General features: G+C 56.0%; 1 protein-coding gene across 2 annotated transcripts in view; it reads left to right on the top strand.

Annotated features, from left to right (window-relative positions):
* LOC136110771 (receptor-type tyrosine-protein phosphatase V-like) overlaps positions 1–18,813 on the top strand; it is a 33,117-nt gene that overhangs the window by 12,471 nt on the left and 1,833 nt on the right. Inside the window, exons 13-38 of one of the 2 annotated variants that reach the window (XM_065854403.2) lie at positions 326–595; positions 995–1,267; positions 2,070–2,342; positions 2,874–3,146; positions 4,020–4,289; positions 4,762–5,040; positions 5,264–5,398; positions 5,505–5,715; positions 6,520–6,587; positions 6,766–6,892; positions 7,195–7,242; positions 7,654–7,747; positions 8,636–8,726; positions 9,535–9,611; positions 10,431–10,565; positions 11,132–11,254; positions 11,745–11,905; positions 12,261–12,396; positions 12,979–13,058; positions 13,798–13,885; positions 14,314–14,404; positions 15,069–15,145; positions 15,451–15,585; positions 16,104–16,226; positions 16,745–16,902; positions 17,531–17,666. In XM_065854403.2, the coding sequence (XP_065710475.1) occupies positions 326–595; positions 995–1,267; positions 2,070–2,342; positions 2,874–3,146; positions 4,020–4,289; positions 4,762–5,040; positions 5,264–5,398; positions 5,505–5,715; positions 6,520–6,587; positions 6,766–6,892; positions 7,195–7,242; positions 7,654–7,747; positions 8,636–8,726; positions 9,535–9,611; positions 10,431–10,565; positions 11,132–11,254; positions 11,745–11,905; positions 12,261–12,396; positions 12,979–13,058; positions 13,798–13,885; positions 14,314–14,404; positions 15,069–15,145; positions 15,451–15,585; positions 16,104–16,226; positions 16,745–16,902; positions 17,531–17,666 (3,932 nt within the window). Of the gene's footprint in view, positions 1–325; positions 596–994; positions 1,268–2,069; positions 2,343–2,873; positions 3,147–4,019; positions 4,290–4,761; positions 5,041–5,263; positions 5,399–5,504; positions 5,716–6,519; positions 6,588–6,765; positions 6,893–7,194; positions 7,243–7,653; positions 7,748–8,635; positions 8,727–9,534; positions 9,612–9,949; positions 10,008–10,430; positions 10,566–11,131; positions 11,255–11,744; positions 11,906–12,260; positions 12,397–12,978; positions 13,059–13,797; positions 13,886–14,313; positions 14,405–15,068; positions 15,146–15,450; positions 15,586–16,103; positions 16,227–16,744; positions 16,903–17,530; positions 17,667–18,813 lie in introns of those variants that run through there. The other variant, XR_010652674.2, reaches the window with a different exon arrangement.

Raw genomic sequence — 18,813 nt, 5'->3', positions numbered from 1 at the left:
CTACACAGTCATCCCACCTCTGCTCAGCGCCCACACTCCTCCCCTGACACAGAGCACATCCCGGCTACCCATCTGAAAGTCTGTTCTACCTCCCCTGCCATGTCCAGCTGCAAGCTCTGGGAACATTGTGCTCAGAGCCGTGTGCCCTGTCTGCCCATTTGTCCTCAAGATGCTTGCTGAGACAGTCCCTGGTGACCAGCCTGCCCACCGCCCAGTGCCATCTGGGTGCTGGCGTCCAGCCTGTGGCACTGCCAGGGCATGAGGAACCACCGGGCAATGCAGTGGGTGGACACACAGGGCTGACTGTCTCCCCATTGCTTTCCAGACCCCTTGGCCCCTGCCAGCCTCACCCTGGGCAGCCCTGCTGCCTCCATGCTGCAGGTCTCCTGGGCAGCAAACGGGCGAGAAGCAGAAGGCTACATGGTGGACGTCTATGACCCAGCCTCCAGCAGTCATGTTGGGCACATGGTGCTGGGTGCTGATGCCAGGAGTCACACTTTCAGAAAGCTGAGCCCCGGCACCCACTACAGGGTGACAGTGAGAGCCACAGCTGGGCCCTTCCACAACAGCACCCCCAGCTCCACCCACTGCACACGTGAGTATGATGCTCTCCTTGCAGCCGCGTGTCCTTTACCAGATCTCCCCCTTCCCAGTTTAAATCAGGGGCCATACTGGTGCAGCCAGATACTGCTTTCCTCTCCCACCCATCTGAGCGCCCAGTGCTCATGCCCTGCCGGAGCATGAGAAGGCCGTGCATGACCCCACAGCCTGGCCACCCATGTCCCAGGCAGCTGTCCACAGCCATCTGCAGGCTCAGGCAGCACCAGGGAGGAGGCAATCCCTGGAGGCAGCTGCCACAGAGTCAAGGGCAAAGCCCTTGGGACCTGGCAGGGCTGACCCACCTCCTGCAGCACAGGCAGGGCACCGACATGGAGCATCTCCTTTCTCTCAGCCTGCACGTGGCTCCTGGCAGTGACTCGTGTTTCCTCCCCAGGCCCACTGCCCCCGGCTGCAGTGCACTGGCTGAGCACGGGGCACCTGGACAGGCTCAGCGCGTCCTGGGGAGCCGCAGCCGGGGGACGAGACGGCTACACGCTAACCCTGTACCACGTGTGGCTGGGCGCTGTGGCAGCTATGACCTCACTTGGGAGAGACACGCACAACTTCACTTTCATGGGCCTGAGCCCAGGATACGAATACTCCCTGGAGGCCAGTGCCACGGCTGGACCATACCAGGCAGCTGCACCCAACATCAGTGGCTGGACACGTGAGTGCGTGGACGAGTGTCCTTTGCAGAGACGTGGGCAATGTTGCGCAACTGGGCAGCACTGGGGAGGAATGGGAGGTTTACAGAGGTCTTGGTGCCTTCGGAGATGTGCGTGGGTGCAACACGCAGCTGTTAGTGTACAGGCACACCATTACCCTTATGGACACACGGATGTTCAACTGTAGACTTGCACAAGTACATGATGACGTGCAGGGTTGCCCACATGGGGACATCCCCCCTGCCCATGCTGCCCCATCTCCCTGTATACAGGAGGGCTTGTGCCCTCTCTGAGTCTCCTCCAGCAGGTAGAAACCACATTGCCATAAGGGTTGATGAAATCAATCAGTGTAGTATAGCCAGTGGCTAATCCACAGTCCTCCCAGGAGAATGGATCTTTGCTCTGTAGATGTACTAATCCAACACTCCTCCCCACTCAGAAAGATCTTATGGCTGGACAGAGTATAGATGCTGTGCCAGCTTTACCCGGGCAGCTGCACACCAGCTGGGTGCTGCACAATCGCTGTGCACGCAGCGGCGGCAAAGGTGTTCCAGCTGGGCTACGGGGATGAGGGTGACCCGGATGATGAAGGGTTGGCATGTGAGAGATCACAAAGGGTGAGCAGCATCAAAGGTGAGGAGGGATGGGGACAGAATAGGGAAAACTGAGGAGTAGGAGTGTGCTGGATGGGGCCTTTGTGTCCCAGCCCTCAGGGAGCATCTGTTCTGCTGCACGATGTCCCGTCAAGTGTGTTTCGTTCTGCACAGTCTCCAGTCCCTAACATCAAGTCTGGTGACTCCCCAGGCCCACTGCCTCCAGCCACCGTGCGCTTGCTGAGCACGGGACACCCCGACAGGCTGAGCGCATCCTGGGGAGCTGCGGCCGGGGGGCGAGATGGCTATACACTGACCCTGTACCATGCACGGCTGGGCACGGTGGCAGCTACGACCTTGCTCGGGAGAGACACGCACAACTTCACCTTCATGGGACTGGCCCCGGGAAGCAAGTATGTGCTGGAGGTGGTGTCCATGGCAGGGTCCCACCGGACATCTGCAGGGAACGTCAGCAACTGGACGTGTAAGTACCCTGTTTTGAGGGTGATGTGTGCCCTGCTGGTCAGTCACAAAGGCTCATGGCAAAGGACATGGCCCTGCTGACCTTCATGGTAGACCCCAAGCCCTGCCTGAACCTAAGGGCACATCAGTGCCATAGCACTGAGCAGGGCTGTGCCCACCCTCACCATTGGCTCCACCAGCCTGGATTAGACCAGCTACAGCTCCAGGGGCTGTGATTCAGAGGAGAAGCACGGAGGAGGGAGCAGCCAACAGGAACATTCGCCTTCCCCTCCCCTCCAGTGGACTGGGTGCTCCCTCCTCTCCCATCCCTGCGTGTCTCACTTCAGCTGGCACAGGGCTGTCTCTGCTCAGACACGCACTACTTAAAGTTTGCAGAATCTGCTTTTAGCTGCCTCCAGGCTGGTGAATGCCAACATCCAGTCAAGACAAAGTTCCCCGTCCTGTGTGGTGCAACCCTTCTGATGACACTGCCGAGACACCCAGGCAATGTCCTCAGACCCTTCACTGACATCTCCCATCCTTGTCTCTTCAGATCCCCTGGCACCCCGTAATGTGTACATGACAAATCAGGGGTATCCCAACAGGCTGAGTGCATCCTGGCGAGCTGAACCCCAAGGACAAGACAGTTACAGGCTCCTCCTGTACCACTCAGGATCAGGTATTGTGGCAGCCAACGTATCTGTGGGGAAAGCCACCAGCAAATTCGTCTTTTCTGGCCTGGCTCCAGGACACAAATACCTGCTGGAAGTGGTGTCCATGGCGGGGCCCTATGCAGCCTCCTCTGGGAACATCAGTGACTGGACAAGTAAGTGGCAAGAGCTGGAGGTTCTTGGGTCAAGCATGAGCCTCAGCCTTCCCCAGGCTCAGCACCAGGGGTGGGAAGGGGCTGGGCAGGGCTGGGATAATAGGTACCAGTTATAGGTATCACCATAGTGATGGGACCATGGGCTGTGCCACTCCTGGTGGAGGGGTGAGCAGGGCGATGCTGCTGTCTGTAGGACAGCCTTACAGCTTTGGTCGCTGTCCCAGGGCAGACCTACAGCTGATGGCCCTGATGTTGACACAAGCTGGGTCCTCCAGGCATGGGTGGCTGAACGAAGAGCAAGGGATCCCATGGCAGGAGTGCAACTCTGGGAGAGGACACCCACACCCTGAGAGACCATGAAGCCTTACAGCCAGGGGGACACCCTACCGTCCCTGCTGCCTTTCTCACAGGCACTCAGAAAATTCCTGGCATGGGAAGTAAGGGGAGGCTGGGCTTATTTTTTTTCTTTTTAAGGAATGTAGAAATTGCAGATAAGCACAATAAGCCTTTTCATGTGCTTGTCCCCACAGTCCCTGCGATTTGCTTGGGGAATCCAGAGGTCTCTGCTCCCACGCTCAGCCAGCCTCTGGCAGGGTGCTGGGAGTCATGTGCAGAGCCCTTCAGGCAGGTCTGTAATGAAACTTGCTAATTAGCAGGAGGAAGAACCCATCTTCTCATGTTCCTCATTCTGCATGTCCTCCAACTGCCATTTAAAGGTCATTTCTGGTAGTGGCAGCCAGCAGCTGCAGAAATGTTATCACTGAACACATCAAGTTTCCTTGCATATTACTCATCTTCTACTTGTATCTCTACAGGATGGAAGAGACGGTCTGGCATGCCAGTAACTCTCCCATGGTGTGGTTCTCATTGTAGCACCTTCAGTTCCCAAAAATCTCTCTGTGGTGGCTGAAGGGAACAACACGATGCTCGTCTCCTGGGGCAGTGTCTCTGGACAGCAGGACGAGTGCCAGCTATGGCTGCGGGATCCCCAGAACAGCACGCTGCCCCGGCGGCACACTCTGGACAGAGGGCAAGTCCAGCACCTCTTTCAGGGGCTGATCCCAGGGAGAAACTACTCTGTGTCCTTGAGCTGTGTGGCCGGGCCCTACTGGAGCAGCACGAAGCCCTTGGCTGTGCCGATGGGTGGGTATGGGCTGCTGGCGCAGGGGGGAGTGCAGGCTGGAAGGGGGAGAAACACCTGAGTGGCCTCAAGACTGGATCAACCCTTGAGGGTCCACAGAAGCATGGGAAGTCTTCATGGTGGGAGATAAGGAAAACCAACAAGGAGACTGTCTGGTAGCCATTGGCTCCCTAAGCTAGCCCCATCACAGAGCTTTCACATCACCCTGTGGCCTGGCTACCTGTGAAGCAAAGCGAACACTGCAGAGCTCTCTGTTTGTCTGCTTCTCCCATAAGACATCTGCCCAGGCCCTGACACATTCACCTTGTCCTGTGGCCCTTGGCACAGAAGGCTCCCAGGTCACAGATGTCCAGCTCTGTTCCTCTCCATTGACCTAGGGACAGGCAGTAGAGGACCACAGGGACTCTGGACTGATGCATGGGCTAAGGCTGGGATTTCTCTGATCCAGTAAGTCCTGCCATATCTCCTTCACAGCACCAAATCCCGTGGAGGATGTACAATGCCTACCTGAGTCAAGGAGCCTTTACTTGAACTGGACCAGCTCTCCTGGAGATGTGGAGGCCTATGAGGTGGTGACAGAGAGACTCTCTGATGGAATTCCCACCTCCAAGTATGTTATGAGCATCCCTACGAACGAGGCCAGTGTGGAGGGGCTGGGACCAAACTCATCCTACCAAATCACTGTGAGCACAGTGGGCAGGAACACAATGAGGAGCCAGGCTGTGACTCTGCTCTGCAACACAACAGTGGAGGGTGAGTCCCCTTCTTTCCCACAGCCTTGCCGAAGAGCCCAGGAGAAGACACTCAGCTTTGATAGTTAAACTTGGGTTCTCTTCCAGATGCCCATGAGGCCCGTGTGGTCCTGCACTGAACTGCAGTGGGCCAGGGCTCTGGCAGTGATGGTGCGAACAGTGTATGGTGAGTCTGTGGGAGCAGGGGCACACTAACAGGCTGTGCTTGCTGCTTCCTTTTCCAGCCCTGCCTCCACCCCTGCGAGCAGACATCTTCCAGGTGGAGGCCAGCTCCACAGTTATCATTTCATCTGACCTGTTCAGCGAGGAGAATGGCCAGATCGAGTATTATGGTGTCATTGCTACCACTAATGATTCACGTAAGTGCCCCAGCACATCGCCATCTGCAGCGGCTCCCTGGAGGGCAGCAGCTCCCCTGGACGTCACTTTGGGACTACCACTGTCACCCTGTACTTTCCCCTTCAGTGCTGAGGCCCACCCAGGAAATCATGTCCAGCACGTGGTATGACCACTATTATGGGACAGAGGACTCCTACCTGGCTGTGCTAATCCCCAATCCCTTCCATCCGAGCTCCAGGAGCTCCACCGAAACCTGGCGAGTGCCAGTGGGAACAGAGGACTGCGGCCAGTCCAGGGCAACGTGCAATGGGAAGCTGAAAGCCAACGAGCAGTACAGGTGAGAGGCATCAACACCATCCTGAGGGTAAGGGGCTAGAGGAGAAAAGGAACTGCATGTGTCCCTGCAAGGTGACACCAGCCCCTGGATGTCCCCTCACCCTTGTTCTGCTCAGAACCCCAGCAGTGGACCCCAGGGGTTGCTCCACCAAGCAGTGTTTGAGGGATACAGGGGCTGGCACTCTGGAGAATATCAGCGTAACTGGGCAGGGAGAGGAGAGATGAAAGCTGAGGCTGACGAACGTGGCTGACTAGTGATAGAAGTTGCTGAGAGTCTATCTGGACTTCTGTAAAGCCTTTAACACAGTCTCCCACAACATCCTTCTCTCTAAATTGGAGAGATATGGACTGATGGGTGGACTGTTCAATGGATGAGGAACTGGCTGGATGGTCACGTCCAGAGGGTAGAGGTCAATGGCACAATGTCTGGATGGACACCAGTGACAAGTGGTGTCCTTCAGTGGTCCGTACTGGGACTGGTACTGTTTTTTTATTTATAAGAGAGCAGAAACTTACTACTGATCTCTTCAAACAACCCTTTGGAGGAGAGCTGATTCCCATTCGTGCTTTCTGAACTTTTCCTCATGTTCTCCTAAGCAAAACAAACTTGTCCAAGAGTCGGAAAAGGGAGGAAAGACCATTTCTAGGCATTCCCTAAGTCCCTACCAGAAAACCAGCTTCTTCCAATACAGCATTTCAAAACGGAGGCGGCTGTCCTGTTCCCTTGGGAGTTCCTGCTGCTGGCTGCGTGGGCGCTGTGCCCAGTTCAGATTGTCCCTGATGGCAGGACTCTGCTTTGCCCCAGGTTCAGCATCGCTGCCTTCACCAAATACGACCCAGTGGCCCCCGCAGTGACGTTCACCATGTTCTCAGGTAAGATGGGGGATGTCATCTTCCCTTCCCAGCTGTGTAGGTTACAGATAATTAACAACCTGGTAATGGCAAGAGAGACGGAGATCACAGGCTGTAGCTGATATAATAGAGAAAATGCAGCCACTTGGTGACTCTTACCTCTGTCCATTCTATCCATTCTATCTCTTTTTTATTCCAGCTGCTGGATCCGGTGCAGACGCAACTCCATTCTCAATTCCAATAATTGCCGGAATCATTGTGGGGTTTCTCTTGACACTTGCAGCTATTTTTGCTTTGGTCTACTGGAAACAGCTCAGAGCAAAGAGGTGAGGATAAGGTGACTCTTACGTGGTGGGTCCAGGCTGATAAACCCAGCCTTCAGTGCCAGTCCAGGAGGAAGAGCAGTGAGAGGGTATAAAAGATTTAGGCAAACTAGGACACCCACTGGTGCAGTCGTGCTTGGCAAGCACAGAAGAAAAAGGCAGAGGAGAGAGGGGAGCTGCCTGTGTGCCATTAATTCACAAAACCCTGCAGGTGTGCAGGGTAGCATCCTGATGTGAGCTGTCTGGTCCGTGAGCGAGCAGCACACCATACACTCACAGCAACATCTCCCATGCTTTGATTGTAGAACCAAGAAGAGCAGCCTGCCCCAGGAAATGGTGACCTACAGCTTGAGGTGAGTGCCGGGGTCTCCCCTCTGTGCATGTCCTGGCTGCAAGTCCCAGGGCACTTCACCTTCTTCCTTTCTCCTGCTTTGACTCGGGAAAAATCCAACTCTCTCTCCTCTCCTTCAGTTCTCCCTTGTTCAGTATTTATTGCCCAGCTCCATTCCAAGTCAACGCGTTGTCCACACCTCCTCTGCGAGGCTTCTGCAGTAGGAGAGTATCCTCATCATCCTGAAATTTCTTTCAATATTTATCCAATGCTCTGTTGGACCCACTCTCCTGGGCAATGATGAGGGCTACAAACCGTCCCTCTGTGTGTGCATCCCAGTACTGGGGGTCTCCAGGCTGGGCTGTCTCATTGGCCACCTGTCAGCCCTCCCTGTAGCTAAGGCAAGTTTTCCTCTGGGCTTCATTTCATGCAGAAACATCCATCGGCCAATTCCTATACAGAACTTCAAGGAGTACTATGAGATGAAGACAGCAAGTGGTAACCAAGCCTTTTTCCAGGAGTTTGAGGTGAGATGATACTCATGCTAGACATGAGACTTAATTTCCCCTCTATGTAGCTCATGCCCCAGCTATTGGGTGGCCTTTATGGACTCCTTGTGTCCAGGGACAGTAACCCATCTCTAGCAATCCAGCCACCCTACTAGGCAGTCTTGGAAGCCAAAGCTTGGATGGACCAAGTGATCAGGCGGTTCCTATACTCAAAACCTGTTTTATTCAAGTTCTGGCAGAAACACTTGTTGTCTGTGGTGTGAGCTTGAACCAATACTGTCCCTAGCTGCTGGTGGAAAAAGCTAAGGGCCCCTAAGCTGGACTGGAGATGAAGATGCTGAGTGGTGTTGCAATGAGATCCACCTTGACAGTGTTAGAAAAGAACCTGTTAGAAAAGAAAGGAGGCTGTGAAATTCACCTGAGGCTGCATTCGCTGGCTCCCACTGCCAACAACTGCAGGCTCGGAACTGATCTGCTGCCAGCACCTTTGAAAGTCCCATCATCAATTTCAAACCCCCCTCAGATCACCCTCTTCTGGTCTTCTGAGTGAGGGCAGAGGCAGAAGCAGCACACAAGATATTTCTGTTTTCACAGCCCGAGGTGTTTCTGTTTTCTCAGAACAAAATGCTCTGAAATTTTTGATTTCTTAAAACATTTTTGGTTTGGTTTGGTTTGGTTTTCTCAAAACTTGTTCTTGGGCTTGCTTTCTCCTAAATACAAACAATGCTGTTGGAAAAGTCACCTATGGTTCAGAGTTCACAGGCCATACAGAGGGAGGAGTAGAGCAGCTCCCTGTGTGTAGGTGCCCCCCCTGAACCACCGGAGATGTTGGCCATGAGCAGAGAGCTGGGTTGACCAGGAGCAATCCAGAGAGACATTTGTTCTTATCTTCTCCCTGTCCCACAGGAGCTGAAGGAAGTTGGAAAGGAGCAGCCAAAAGTGGAGGCTGAGCTACCAGAAAATGTCTCCAAGAACAGATATCCCCACGTGCTGCCCTGTAAGTGCTGTCTCCTCCCTTCTCCCCACAGCATCTAGGGTGGGAGTTCACACTGCAATGTGCAGTAATTCCTTATCCTTCTTAAACTGGGGAGCCCAGAACCAGGCACAGTACTGCAGATGGGGCCTCACCAGGGCAGAGTAGAGGGGGAGGAACAACCTTCCTCAACCTGCTGGTCACACTTTTCCCAATGCACCCCAGGACATCACTGGCCTTCTTGGCCACAAGGGTTCATTGCTGACTCATGGTCCACCTGTTGTCAACCAGAACACCCAAGTGCTTCTCTGTAGACCTGCTTTCCAGCAGGTCAGCCCCAACCTGTACTGGTGCCTGGGGTTGTTCCTCCCCAGGTGCAGGACCCCACACTTGCCCTTGTTGAACTTCATCAGGTTCTTCTCTGCCCAACTCTCCAGCCTGTCCAGGTCTCGCTGGATGGCAGCACAGCCTTCTGCTGTGTCAGCCCTTCCTCCCAGTTGGGTATCATCAGCAAACTTGCTGAGGTGCACTCAGTCCCTTCATCCAGTTCACTGATGAACAGACTGAACAGGACTGGACCCAGTACTGACCCCTGGGGAGCCCCACTAACTACAGCCCTCCAACCAGACCCTACACCATTGATCACAACCCTCTGAGCTCTGCCATCCAGCCAGTTCATGACCCATCTCACCGTGCATTCATCCAGCCTCCACTTCTTGAGCTTGCCTATGGGGCGTTTGTGAGAGACGGTGTCGAAAGCCTTGCTGAAGTGAGATGGCCATGTCTTGGTGAGGAGCTGTCTTGGGGATCACGTGTCTATGGTCTCTTTCAGATGATCATTCTCGCGTCAAGCTGAGCCAGCTTGGGGAGGATCCACACTCAGACTACATCAATGCCAACTTCATGCCTGTGAGTGCCCTCTTGCCTTCCCCACAGAGACATGGCCATGGGACACCATCAGAGAAACTGCCTGGATCGAGGTTGTGAGGGCTGGTGGGCAAGAGCTGCTGCTGAAGCCACAGCTGGGACAGACTGGCCAGGAGTTGTGGTCAGGTGGCGATGTGCAGCTGCCCTTCAGCAGGGGTTGATGGAGATCATCAGATCCCAAGTGCTGTGAATGCAGAGGTGTGAGTGTGGGGAGACAGGCAAGGCTTTCTACTTTCTTCTTGAGGACTATCCTCTTCCCATCCTCTCCCAGCTTATTGCCCTGTCTGTCTGTCTGCTCTTTCTCCTTCTGGTCTGTGCAGCTGCATTTGAACAACCCTGGAGCTGTGCCCACACCCCCCATCCAGGAGATTTTCACAGGTAACAGGCAGGGCACGCAGCATGCAGGTGCGGGTGTGTGGATCCACGGGGCATGTGTGTGTCCAAGGGGAAAAGGAGCAGCCTGAGACCTTGCATGCTCATCCTACCTGCAGCAGTGACTGTGGAGCACAAAAAGGACCCAGATCTGTCTTCCCCTGGTTAGGCTGAATGAGGAACTGCTTGGAGGGAAATGGTGGGGGGGTCACGTCTTTACGCCAAGTACGTAGAAAGCATGTGTTGGGCAGCACGTGCTTCCTGTGAAATCAGATGCTTCTGAGATCAGCTGCCTGGGAAGTGTGTCCACACGGGCTAAGGGCAACAGGCACTTCTCCCTCTACCACAAATGCAGAGCAGGCTCTGTCACAGTGCAGGATCCACCTGTGTCGGCAACTTGCCAACTCCTCCTGTCTGCCTCTTGCTCAGGGCTATACATCCCCGCAAGAGTTCATTGCTACCCAGGGGCCCTTGAAGAAAACGATAGAGGACTTCTGGAGGCTGGTGTGGGAGCAGAATGTCTGCAACATCATCATGCTGACAGTGTGCATGGAGAATGGCCGGGTAGGTCACCACTGCTGGGCTTCCACGTGTCAGCCCAAGCAAAGCCCAGACCTGATCGTGTGAGTTGAGCCCAGGACTGGGTTTGCTCCCTCCACCAACCCTGGCTCAGATGTCGCTCCAGAGTAAGCGTGGGCCACACAGCTTCCCTGACATGCAGGTGGAGGGAACAGAGGCTGAAGCGTGCAACTCGGTGTTAGCTTGGGGTAGGAAGGGGCAGACATGGAGCTCAGCTGGAACCATGCCCATCACCCTCAGATATTTCTGCATATATAATCTGAAATTATCATTTGCCTCTGGATGAGCCAACTCACATGGACTGTTCCAACAGTTTCCAGGGATGATGGGACCCACACAGGTGCTTCTCTCTGGAGGAGGCTGAGACTCAAACAAAGGGGCAGTGGGGGAGTACTGTGGGCAGGAGTAGCACCCCTTCCTGCTCCCTAAGACCTGCCCTGGCTCCCTGCACAATTGCTGCTCTCCACGTGCTCCCAGGAAGCCAGGAGATCATACACTGGGACCTGAGCCCTCAGTGGTCTTACTGGGACCCTGTCTTGCCTGTATTCTAGGTCCTCTGTGATCACTACTGGCCATCCGAATCTGCCCCCGTCTCTTACGGACAGGTCCGGGTCCACCTGCTGATGCAGAGCAGCTCTGAGGAGTGGACCATGCGCGAGTTCAAACTGTGGCACGTGAGTAAGGACCCAAGAGGAACGGACTTCAAGGACCTGTCAAGGGCTGGGGCTTTGCATGGGATGCAGTGGCTTTGTCCTTGGTGGTGGTGGTGGTACAGTGTCCTTTCCCTGCCATTAGTGGGGTTCAAAGACTCAAGCCCCTGCGGAGCAGTCTGTCCCTCTCAAAATGTATGACCCCTGCTGTCGACCCTCGCTCTCTCCTTTCCATGTCCCTGCTCTGGGTCACACGCTGCAGCTCCAAGGGCATGTTCCCCATCTGTCAAAGGCAGGTCTCCTCCTTGCCACCTCCACATGCCTCACCATGGCAAGAGATGGTGGAGGAGGACAGGGAAGCAGGAGTCACCAGTCAGTGCAGCAGACATGGTGTTGGCTGTTCACCGCAGCTGAGCTGGGTGTCCCCAGGTCCCCGGGTGCTCCTGGGCTGCAGGGTGCATGCATGTCCCTGTCCCATCGGGCTGCACGTCAGTCACCAGCATCCCCCTGGCAGGAGGGTCTCCGGGCAGAGCGGCACGTGTCCCACCTGCACTACACAGCGTGGCCTGACCACGGCATCCCGGAGTCCACGACTTCCATTATGACCTTCAGAGAGCTGGTCCGGGAGCACATCCAGAGCACCAAGGACGCAGGACCGACCCTCGTGCACTGCAGGTGCGGCTCTGCGCTGCGGAATGGCCGGAGGGGACGATGGGAGATGGCGTGGGGATAAGTGTCCTGCTCGTGCACAAACCAGGAGGGAAAGCAATGCCCGGGAGACTGGTCTGTAGAGAATCTCCTGCTTGGGCGATGGCAGGTTTGCTTGCACCCTGCCCCACAGTCCCAGGGGCTGGGGCAGCTGGAGATGGTCAGCACCAACCCAAGAAAGCCTGAATGGCTCCTCAGCCCCACACTGTGCGGGGACCAGTGCCCCAGGGTGCAGCACCTGGGAGCCGTTTCTAGCAGCGGGAGGGGAGCCCATCGGCTGTGGCATCAGGCGGTGTCTGACCCTGGCTGCCTGTGCTCTCAGCGCTGGGGTGGGCCGCAGTGGCACCTTCATTGCCCTGGACCAGCTGCTGCAGCAGATGAAGCAGGAGAAGGTCGTGGACGTGTTTGGTGTTGTTTACACCTTGCGGATGAACCGTTACCTGATGATTCAGACGCTGGTAAGGCCTCTGCTCACCCATCCCCCAGGGCCCTTGCTCCATGATTTAAAAGCTGCCTGGGCTGGCAAACCAGCGAGCTGGCCGGGCAGCCCCAGCACCCCCAGACTGGTCCCCAGTCTGACACTGTGTCTCAGTGCCACCCAAAGCAGCAGCTCGGCTGCAGTGGAAATTGCTCAGCTCTGGGCATCTCCAGGAGCTTTATTCCCTGCCTGACCCACAACAGCAACACGTAGAGTCTCAGTCCTCCCAGCAGGCTCAGAAACACCCCAGAGCACCAAGGAGTAGCATCCGACCTTTGCAGGAAGTTCTTGACCCACACCATTTCACTGGCCTGTGATGGCCACAGCCCAGTACTCAGGGCTGGGACAAATGTCAGTACTACCCTTCAGGACAGACAGACAGGCCCAGTGGAGGGATCCAGGGGGTCTGAGACTGAAGAAGCCAGGGCCTTTTGGGCACGAATATAGGGCTTTTGGGGCACGAGTATAGGGCACCTTCTACCCCCTCGCAGTGCCATGCCCACCCCTTCATACTGTCTGCGTGGTGTGATGCTCTGCGCTGCTGTCTGTCTTTGCCTTCCAGTCCCAGTACGTTTTCCTGCACAGCTGTATCCTGGAAAAGATCCTGGAGGAGCCACTCCTGGGTTTATCAGGGACAGAGAGGTAAGGGCCTGCTGCATTTTGCCTGCCACTCACCCTGACCCACAGCCCCTTCAGGTCACAAGCTGGGATCCTGACCCCAGCTGCCTTGGCTTCAGGTCAGAAGGATGGGGAAGCCCAGGCAGCCGGTGTTTTGGGGGCTGATTGTTCCCCGCAGCATGGGGAACCCAGCCCAGAGCTAGGTTTGAGTCACTGGGCACACTGGGAGGGCTTGGGGACCACATTCTCCGTTCCTCCAGTACCAGTCTCCCAGGCTACACCACCAGTTCTGAAGAGCTGCGGAGCTGTCCTGGGGAAGGAACTTCGATCAGCCCCTGGCTTCCCAGCCAACAGGGAGATGGGTTCAAACTGGAGGGGCTCATGGCAGCTGGGTGGCCTTAGGATGTCCCTTCTAACAAGAGGAGGGAACAGGGTCAGGCTGGGCATGACTTTGCCCACCTACCTCCTTATCTCTGAGGCTACATCTGGAGGTCACACATCTCTCTTTATAGTCCAGTTGTCCCCTCCCTCCTGCAGAACAGGATGCCCTTGTCCTTGCTGCATCTTGCGAATGAGCCCTGGGCAGTGCCACACCTAAGACCTGCCTTTGTCTAGAGGCAAGCGGGTTGGCACAGAGCAGAGGTGGGCTGTGGACCTGCGAGGGCCCCAGCATTTGAGTGGTGAAGGTGCCTGTCCACCTACTGCAGGCACAACCTGGATGCTGCTGAGGTTGCTCACCCTCACCCCCAGTTTCTCTCCCCAGGTCCTGCCCCATCTCACTGAAAAGCTTTGCTCAGCACTATGCCCAGAAAGCAGCCAAGTCCCATATGGGCTTCCTGAGGGAGTACGAGGTGAGAGCGGGGTTCTGGGCAGGGTGCAAGCAGTGTTGCCGTGGCCATATGCACTGGGGGCACCTGGGGAGTGATTGCACCTGGTCAGGCTGGGGGACACCCAAGAAGTGCCTCCTGAGTGGGTCCCATGCCCCAGTCTCCATGTGCCTGTTTGTCCCGGCAGCATTCCCTCTCCATGGCATGGCACCCCCAGGCTCATAGCTCCCTCACTCATCAGGGTCTGTCCATGATGTCCTCCTTCCCAGACCTCATTAAGGGTTGGGACCTACCTGAACACCATTCTCCTACAGAGAGGTGCAGCCGTGCATGCATGCACAGCTGTGGCCACCCCTCTGCCAGGCCAGGTGTTCTCAGCAGTCCCCAGTTGCTCCTGCTCCTCTGGACTCTCCCCTGCTCACTGCTTCCTCCACTCTCTCTCACTCTGGCAGACCCTCCTGGAGGTTGTAAAGGAAGAAGCCAGCTCTGCAACACCATCTTCAGGCAACCAGCACACACGGCCCTCTTCCAGCATCCTCCCATGTAAGTGCTGTGACACCTTTCATTCTCTTCCTTCCCATACCTGTGTATAGACAGGCTGGGCCAGAACCGGTGCTCCACAGTACAAGAAAATATCCTGACACACTGGAGTGAGTCCACCAGAAGGTTACCAAGGTGTTTTGGGGGTGGAGCACGTGATGTATGGGACTGAGATAGGTGGGTTTGTTCAGCCTGGAGGAGAGAAGAAAAAGGGGAGATCTTATTGCTGTCTTCAACTGCCTGCTGTGAGGGCACACAGAAAATTTAGTCTTCTCAGAGGTGCACCATGGAAAGACAAGAGGCAACGGGGATGATTTGGAAGAGTAATTCAACTTAGTATAAGGAAAAAGGAGTCTCCATGAAGGTGGCCAGACACTGGAACAGGGGCCCAGAGCATCTTCAGTCTCTCTGTCTGTGGTGATATGCAGATCTCCATTGGCCAAGACACTGAGAAACCTGCACCGCACATATTCTTTGATCAGGAGGTTGGGATAGGGGCCTGTCTTTTGGGGACCAACGTCCATGAGCTGGACTAGAGTACTGCAGAGGGGAGCACCTTTAAAGAGAAACGGTGAATGGGGTGTTGGGTTTCTGCAGTTGATGGTCTGCAGGAGCTGTGTGAGCACAAGGCTGCCCTGGGTCCCTCCACCTCCCACATATTTTGCAGACGATCGCTCCAGAGTGAAGTTTTCCCTGCTGGAACAGGGCCCTTTCTCAGGTCTCCTGCAGGTGTGGCAGGTCCCGGTAAGTCGTAACCCCCACAGCCATACCCACCTCTGTGCCGGGGTCCCACAGGCAGCAGGTGATGCTCCCCCTTCCTCACTGTGCCCCTGCTCCCTGCTGCCTGTGAAGGAAGACTGAGGATGTGTCTTCCCTCACCAGCCCAGTCTGGGCTGTCCTCACTTCCCCCTCTCTGTCCTTTCTCCTCTGTCTTTTCCCCTGACCTGCTGATTTCCCTCTTTTCCTGGCCTTTCCTGCAGCCACCTGGGCTGACAAGGTAACTGTGCCACCCTCTCAGCAGGAGAGTGATGGTCTCATTCCCCACTCAGGGCTACAGCTCCAGTCGGGAGTATCTGGCTGTCCAGGGACCTGACAAGTTGACCATGGAGGACTTCTGGACCCTGGTGTGGGAACAGGATGTTCACACCATCCTAACACTTCTCCCATGTCAGGAGAAGGGGGAGGTAAGGGGCCGTGCCTGCCCGTGCCGTGGCAGAGCAGGGATCTGTTCAATGGAGCTGGAAGCTGGCATAGCTCCAAAGCTTGAACTGCCATTGCTGCCTCCTAAAGCCTGGGTGCAGATCCAGCTTGGCTAAAGCTGAACCTTTCCTGTGTCAAAGTGCTGCCACTGCTTGTCATAGGAGACAGGTTCTGTCTGCCCACAATGCAGTCCATAGCCATGGACTCTTCAAGCTGCATCTCTATGGCACCCAAGGACAGCAGCTCCCACTTCTGTCCATCTGAGGCAGAAAGTGTTTGCTGGGTAGATTCCCACTGCCAGGCAGCTCTGTGTTAACAGGGAAACTGGCTTCAATCTGCTCTTGTTTCCAAAAATTCCCCCAGGGTTTAAGGCAAGGGAACAACTGTCATGGAGTAATGTTGGTGGTGCTCTTGGCCCAACCCCATCACAAACCCTTGTGATGATGACTGATCTGAAATATGGCAACCATCAACCTGAAGCCAAACTTGCTGTTGTGTACAGGTCCCAAGTGAGGTGTGCTGGCCCCTGGAGGGAGACTCCCTCTGCACAAAAATGCTGACCATCCAGTGTGGCACAGAGAAGCTCGTCTCCGGATGGAGGTGCATCCAGCTCAAAATAAAACACGTATGTGTTGATGGGGCTGGCCTGGCTCCCACTGCCTGGGGTGTTCTTCACTGCTAGGGAACAGGTCTGTAGGGGCAAGGGCTCAAAGGTCTGTGGAGACTTGGCTGAGCTGCAAGAGCAGAATGCCAGCAGTCCACAAATGCAGGAGGGAATCTAGACTGCCACATCCAGAAGAACATCTGAGTGGACATAGGAGATGCACAGGAGAGGCTCGGAGGCTTCCCCCGCCCCTTGCTGAAAGGTCTTTCTGACCCTCTTAGCAAAGGCCCACGCAGTTCTCAGTCTCCCTCTGAAGGGGCAGGTCAGGGTGCCGTGGGGAAGGAGAGCACGTTGCCAGAGGCACCACACCACCTGTGCGGGAGGTGGGCAATGCCCCAGCAGAGATTGCCTCAACAGCTTTACAGAAGCCAGCAGTTAGCTCAGGAAAGCCTAAGGATTGGAGAGCTGGGACCCTTCTGCATCAAACCTCACTCATCTCTTCCCAACAGACATGTCAATTATTCTTTGTGTCTCACCAGGAAAAGAAAGCAAAGGAGAGGCAGGTACAACAGTTCCTATACATGCTCTGGAGCAGCAAGAAACAGCCAGATGTCCAGAGCCTGGTGGAGCTCCTCACTGCTGTCAGACAGTGCATGCCCCACCGAAAGAGAGCTGGTCCTCTCCTGCTGCACTGCAGGTACATCACGTTGCTGCTCTGTCCACGGGCAGCCTCCCAGCACTGGTACCCACCAGGCTGCACAGCCCCCTGGCACGGCCACCAGCAAGCCTGCACCCCCACCAAGGACGCCAGTGTTTTGGGGCATGTTGAGAGTGGGTCCATGGGAACCAGGGAAGCTTGGGAGGCCAGATGCCAAGCCATGCCATGCCAAGCACATGGGAGAGGGAAAACAGGGCTAGGCCGGGGCAAGCGTGGATGGAACTGGCATTCCTGGGCTGAGGTGCCCAGGCCATCCCAGTGCTGACTGCTGGGATCCTGGGAGCAGCCCTGACACCCTCATCCGCTTGCAGCTGGGGAGAGCGCACAGGAGCCAGCACAGCCAGCACATGGCAAAGCTGGCTTGGGTGAGGGACACAGGGCAGGCTGAGTCTCCAGGCTCCTTCAATGGGCACTTTGGGGTCCCATGACCCTGGTCAGCATGGGGATTTTTAACTCCTAGACCTGTGCTCACAGTCCCCTAACCCCACCCTACTCAGTTGCTGCATATTTTCTCATGGGGCCTCTGACTTCTTGGGCTGGTAACCACTTCCAGAGAAGTTCAGCTCAGCCGTTCCTGGCATCAGTGACCGTGCCTTGTCCCTTGCAGTGGTGATGTGAGCCAAATGGGGACGCTCATCTCCCTGGATTGCCTATTGCACCAGATGAAAGCCGAGAGAACTGTGGATGTCTATGGGGTGACCCTCCAGCTGGCAAGAAGCTGCTGTCTCATGACCCCGACACTGGTAGGTGGGAAGGAGGAAGGGTGGTGGGCTGGGCAGAACAGGACATCCATGCTTCCCACTCCCCAGGTGCTGCCTGCCACCTGGGAGCCCATCCCACCTACACAGGTACTTATTCCATACTTCCTCTGCCAGCCACCAAGGGCTAAGGGCACTCTCTGTTCCCAGGGAAGAGCTTTTCTTCTCCTCATTTCTGGAGTTAAAGTAGGTTAAATTGCATATGAGCTCAAGATAAATACAAGGTATTCTTCCCATTCTACCCTGGAAAGCATGAAGCACAGGTTTCAACCTACACAGTAAACCTGCCTGCCCACTCCTGGCCTCTGAACACGGCTGTCAGCCTGGGCACCCAGAACCTGCCACATTTACCCTTGTCTGGTGCCTTTCCCTGCTGCACCCCCATTCTGGAGCCTGCTCCCCACCTCTGCTTGCTGCCAGCGCCGGTGCTGCTTGCAAGGGGACACGCTGCCACGTTTGAGCTGCCCTGCAGCCGTGTGGACCGCGGTGCCGCAGCCGTGTCCTGCCCTGCCCTGCCCTGCCCTGCCGTGCCAGCACAGCCTCCCAGGCTGCCACTCTGGATGGGCGCTGGAGGCACAGATGCTCCCCAGGCAGTTCTTTCTTTTGCTGAACGAGCTGATGCAGCATCCCTGGAAACCCTTCCCACAGGGGACAGCAGAATTAGGGCAGATCTCTCCAGGGCTTCCCAGCTGCAGAGCTGTCTGCAAGCAGCTAATCACATTCTTAATTAATGTGAACCATGTGCATGTTGGGAGCCGGAGGAGGGCAAGGCGTCCGCTGCCCCCGCTTCAGAGCTCTTTTGTATTTCAGCAGCGGTCTTGCTGAGCAGAGACACAACGTGCCCATAAAGGCACAGCAAGTGCCGATCAAAAGCTGCTGCCCCACTGAGGGGGGCAGCAGAGGCAGCTGCGTCCCCACCTTGCCGCGAGCAGCGGTGGCTCTGATCGCAGCGGAGGACGGGCAGGGCTGCCCTCCAGCCCACACCGCTGCAGCGTGGCTGCCAGGCCCTTCCACCGCCGCAGGGGCTCCCCAGGACCCCTTTGTCTCTGCCGGGTATGCTGTTGTCATGCTGGGGGCATCAGATGATTTTTTGGAGGGGGTTGTAGCCAATCAAATGGGAAGATGAACCTTT

Source organism: Patagioenas fasciata, chromosome 21 (assembly GCF_037038585.1).
Source record: "Patagioenas fasciata isolate bPatFas1 chromosome 21, bPatFas1.hap1, whole genome shotgun sequence".
Classification (NCBI taxonomy): Eukaryota; Metazoa; Chordata; class Aves; order Columbiformes; family Columbidae; genus Patagioenas; species Patagioenas fasciata.
The sequence above is the reverse complement of the archived record's forward strand: the minus strand, read 5'-3'. Positions and strand labels throughout refer to the sequence as shown.